At 64.5% G+C, this 4270-nt stretch overlaps 1 protein-coding gene across 1 annotated transcript; it reads right to left on the bottom strand.

Moving 5' to 3' along the window:
- Positions 1 to 777: 777 nt before the first annotated feature.
- On the bottom strand, positions 778 to 3718 carry MNEG_14569 (hypothetical protein; the record flags this gene model as incomplete). The annotated part of the gene is made up of 6 exons (XM_014036959.1): positions 778 to 891; positions 1399 to 1538; positions 1841 to 1928; positions 2839 to 2870; positions 3280 to 3361; positions 3662 to 3718. Coding segments are annotated over 6 exons (513 nt in total), but the record flags the coding sequence as incomplete, so codon positions are not given.
- Positions 3719 to 4270: the final 552 nt, after the last annotated feature.

The raw sequence follows: 4270 nt of genomic DNA, 5'->3' as shown, positions 1-4270 counted from the left end.
CGCGCACGCGTGCGTGCATGCGTGCACGCGTGCGTGCTTAGCACATGCGTGCAGGCATGGGTGCGGGCATGGGTGCATGCGTCCGTGCCTGCCCGCACCCGTGTGTCCCTGCACGTGCATGCGCGTGGGACTCGCAAGTGTGCGCGTCTGAACTCTCCGCAAGCACAGCTGTGCGCCGGCGCACAGACCACGCCCCCCTCCAGCCCCACCTGTGTCCGCACGTCCTCGCTCAGCGCCAGCTCCAGGGAGCGGCGTATGAGGGCCTCAGAGGGCGGCCACGCCAGGGCGGACAGCAGCTGGGCCTTTTTCGAGGCGGAGCGCTCCTGTGCATGGGTTTGGGTGGGTGGCGAGGGGGAGGGGTTGGATGAAGCGGAAGGGGGTGGCGTGGTACTGCAGGGGGACTTGCGGTTGTTTGGCAGACATGGCAGGGTGGGACGGGGTCGGGGGGCCCGTGGCACGGCACGTGGCCGCCTTTGATGATGCGCGGAGTGGCGGGATGCCCTCTTCCCCGTACCTACCGCCACCTGGCCCGGCAAACGAACACGACACGGCCCTCCCTTGTGACGACGTGCGTCCGAATTCATACTGGTGGTGGTGATCAAGTTTGATCACCACCACCAATATGAATTCGGACGCACGGCTAGGCTGTGTGTGTACTGGCATCAATTAAGGAATCCAAATACATCAAAGATTCCAGGCCGTGTGGTGCTGCTGCCAACATGACAGACATTACTATATGTATACATCCAAACTTGCCTGTTTGTACAGGCGCAGCACTGTCTCGTAGGCCTCCTCCTGCCCCGACAGCACCGCAAGCTTGTACACCGCCGCCCTCACGTCGGGGTGGGGGTCGCCGCCGCCAACCAGCAGCTGCACGGCCGCCTCCACCACCTGCACGGACGCCGGGGCGGCCGTTGGGGCGGAGGGGAGGAGCAGGTTCGGGGCTCAGGGGGGGGGAACAGTCTGCACTCAGCCTAATAGGCCGAGCCCCGGCCCCTGCCAGCCACCTCCTTGCCTTGGCACCGGCCGGCTGAAGGGGACGCCGGCGCTCCCTGCCATGCTGCGATGACACCAGGGCGCACTGCGGCCCAGTGCTGCACCATCATAGGACCATCCCGGGCTGCGGGAGCCGTTGAGCCACGCCAGGTCCAAGGGGCCTAGTACGATTGGTGACACAAGCCCGCTTTGTGCCCCCCCCTCCAACAAGTGTGACACAAGTTGTTGAAGCCCAACAGTCACAAATGAACAAACAAACAGAGAAGCACTGACGAATAGCAACAGACACCACCTACATAACTTGTTCAAATTTTTTTTTGCAACCATCAAAGTCCAAGCGAAATCGCTGCCAATTACCCCCCCCCCCAAAAAAGATGGCCAGCCGGGCGGCCCGCAGCCCACCTTGGTGTCCCCCAGGGCGCCGGCCCCCAGCAGCACCGCCGGCCGCAGCAGCCGCACCTCGGCCGGCTGGGAGGGGTCCACCGCCAGCGACAGCCCCGGGGCCGCCTGGTTCGGGACCGCGACGTTGGCCAAAAACGGGCCTGGAGGACGTGGGTAGAGGGATCGGGGAGGCGGGGAGGCGCGGAGGGGGGGAGAGGGGGTGCAGTGCGTCGAGTTCGCGTGCTGATGTGGGTGGCGAGGGAGGCAGAGAGGCGGGGAGGAGGGCTCTTTTGAGAAGCGAAAAAATAAGCGTGGTGCGACGGGTCCCCGAGCTGGTGCGTTGGGCCGTGGGCGAGAGAGTGGACTGTTGTTGGCAGGGCCCCACGGCCAACACGGCCGTCAGGGAGCAGGGTGAGGGGCGGCGTTTCGCCTGCCGGCAGCTGAAGGTGTCGCCGGCCCGCACCCGTGACGGCGTTTGAGGCATAGCCCCGCAGCGCCTTGGCGCAGGCTGCCCATGTGGCATTCTGCAGCCCAGCGGTCGACAGGATGTCCTGCAGGGCGCGGTTTGGCAGTTGGCGGTCGGCGGTTGGCGGTTGGCAGTTGGCGGGTGGCGTACGGCCACACATCTGGTGCAGGAGGAAGCCTGCCTCCACCCCACGCAACCCAACTTGGGTGCCTGTGGCACCCCAGGCGGATCCAGAAAGGGACTGCTTGACCGATCACTGCCCTTGCTTGCCCGCGCTCCCACATGCGTGTGTGTGTGTGTGTGTGTGTGTGTGTGTGTGTGTGTGTGTGTGTGTGTGTGCGAGAGAGAGCGGGGGGGGGGGTAAGCGTGCCTGCATGCGCCGCAGCCAGCCGATCGCTGTGGTCCAGGGTGCGTACTCGGGCGCTCGCCGCGCCCCCAGGGACTGGGTCAGCCGAAGGAAGGTGGTGATGCGCATCTGGCGGGCCTGGTTGGGGGTGCATTGGTGGATAGGTGAACTGGCAACTTGATGGTCAGCCAACCATTGGTGGATTGCTGGATTGCTGGACTGGTGGGTTGCTGGATTGCTGGACTGATGAATTGGTGAGATGGTGAATGGGTGGATTGGGTGGATAGATGGATGGATTGGGAGGGTGGACTGGGAGTGTGGGTGTAAATGGGGCCAGTTGGGGGGCAAGGGGTGTGTGGAGCACTGTGGTGTGGGGGGGGAGGGGGGGAGGGGGGAGCATTGAAAGGCGTCACGTCCCATGGCCGGCTCGCTGATCAGCATTGCCGGCTAATAGTTCGCGGCCGCGTGGCCTTTGGTTTCGCCGCCGTGGTTCGACCACAAGCAGTGAGAGACTCATACTGCGTCCACACACGAGAATCGGCGATGCAGTAAGGTTGCAACACGGCACAAAGGATACACTGACGGCACCCGCGCGCATGCACCAGCGACCCGGGTCCCTAGGTTACGATTCATCCGAAGCCGCGCCCACCAGCGCGAGCGCGAACGCGTCATCCAGGCTGCCTGCGCCAGGGGGGGTGGGGGGCGGGAAGGGCCCGGGCGGTGAGTTGCAGGAGTGCTGAGCGGGCTCGTGGCACCAAATTCGGCGCAAAAGGATTCCAGGGTAAGCGACCGCGTGAGGCGCCGCAAAAGCAAGGCGGCTGCGGCACTGCCGGTCTGCAGGGATCCAGGGATGTTGTCCAACCCCGGTGGCTATTGAAATCGCGCTGGATTGTCTGGACAGTGCGTGCAGCCGCCCGCTACGTCCCACCCCCGCGCGCCCGCCCCCAACGTCGGCGCGGCGTGCTGTCAGCAGGGCCTGGCCCGCAACGGCGGGCATCGGACCGCCCCCCCCCCCAGAATCAGTCAAGATCCACTGACGGTAATCAACGTACCCCAATCACTCCCCACAACCCCCTCCCCCACAACCCACCCGCCAGGTCAATCTTTGGTATCTTGTTTTCGTCCCTGGCGGCAGCTATGAAGGCCTCCCACAGCGGCTCGCTGTAATTCACCTGCCAGGCCAGGGGCGGGAAGTTCACGGTGCACCGGGAGCGCAAATTCCTAAAGAGTCGAGGCAAGCCTTGTGTGGCAAAAGTCATGATGGTGGCGGCGCGGCAGTGGGGCCGGCGCGCGGGGCCGCAGCGGCACGGACGGGCGCTGCTCCAGCACAGCGGTGGGGGGACCGTTGGCGAGAAGGAGCCGTGGCGGTCAGATGCTGCCAGCTTTGGTGCAAGCCCGATTCGAACCAATCTCAAATATTGATGTCCACGCTGCGAGAGAATTCCCTCGATAATGCAACGACAGGGGCCCACCCTGTAAAACCCGGTGCGCCCCGCGTTCGCGATGAGGAATCCGCCGTCGGGCGGCATGCTGACTGGAAGCGCTGAGTCGCACGTGTTGAAGGCGTGCCACTGCACCCCAGGGGAGGCCTGGGTGAGTTGGAGGGACGGCGTGCTGATGATTACGCCGGCGAGGGACATAATGAGGTGATGCTTATCAACGACACGACGTGATGATGACACACTAGATGGGACAGGTCGACAAGGCGAGGATATGTGAGCCAAGTGGCGGCGGATATACACCTGCCACACGCGCGAGGAAAGGCCGGCTCTCATGCGACGCCCCTGGCACGACCCATCCCCGTCGTCCTGCGCATGCGCACGCATCTGCCTGCCGTGAAACGTGTAAAGCTGCAGCGCCGCGGCGCGCAAAAGAACAGGTTTTAGGGCTGAGGGTTCAAGGGTTTGCCTTCAGCCCACGCGGCCAAGGAGGGGGGATTGGGGGGCCCCTCACCGAGGTTGTGTATGCAATGGGCAGCCACCAGCTGGAGTCTGACGCGTCATCACTCCAGTCATTGCAGTACATGTCCTTTGGGGTTGCGTCATGGGGTTGGGCAGGGGACGGGGGGGAGGGGTTGGAGG

Source organism: Monoraphidium neglectum, assembly GCF_000611645.1.
Source record: "Monoraphidium neglectum strain SAG 48.87 unplaced genomic scaffold scaffold04587, whole genome shotgun sequence".
Lineage (NCBI taxonomy): Eukaryota > Viridiplantae > Chlorophyta > Chlorophyceae > Sphaeropleales > Selenastraceae > Monoraphidium > Monoraphidium neglectum.
Note: the sequence above shows the minus strand (reverse complement) of the source record. Positions and strands in the feature narration are given on the sequence as shown.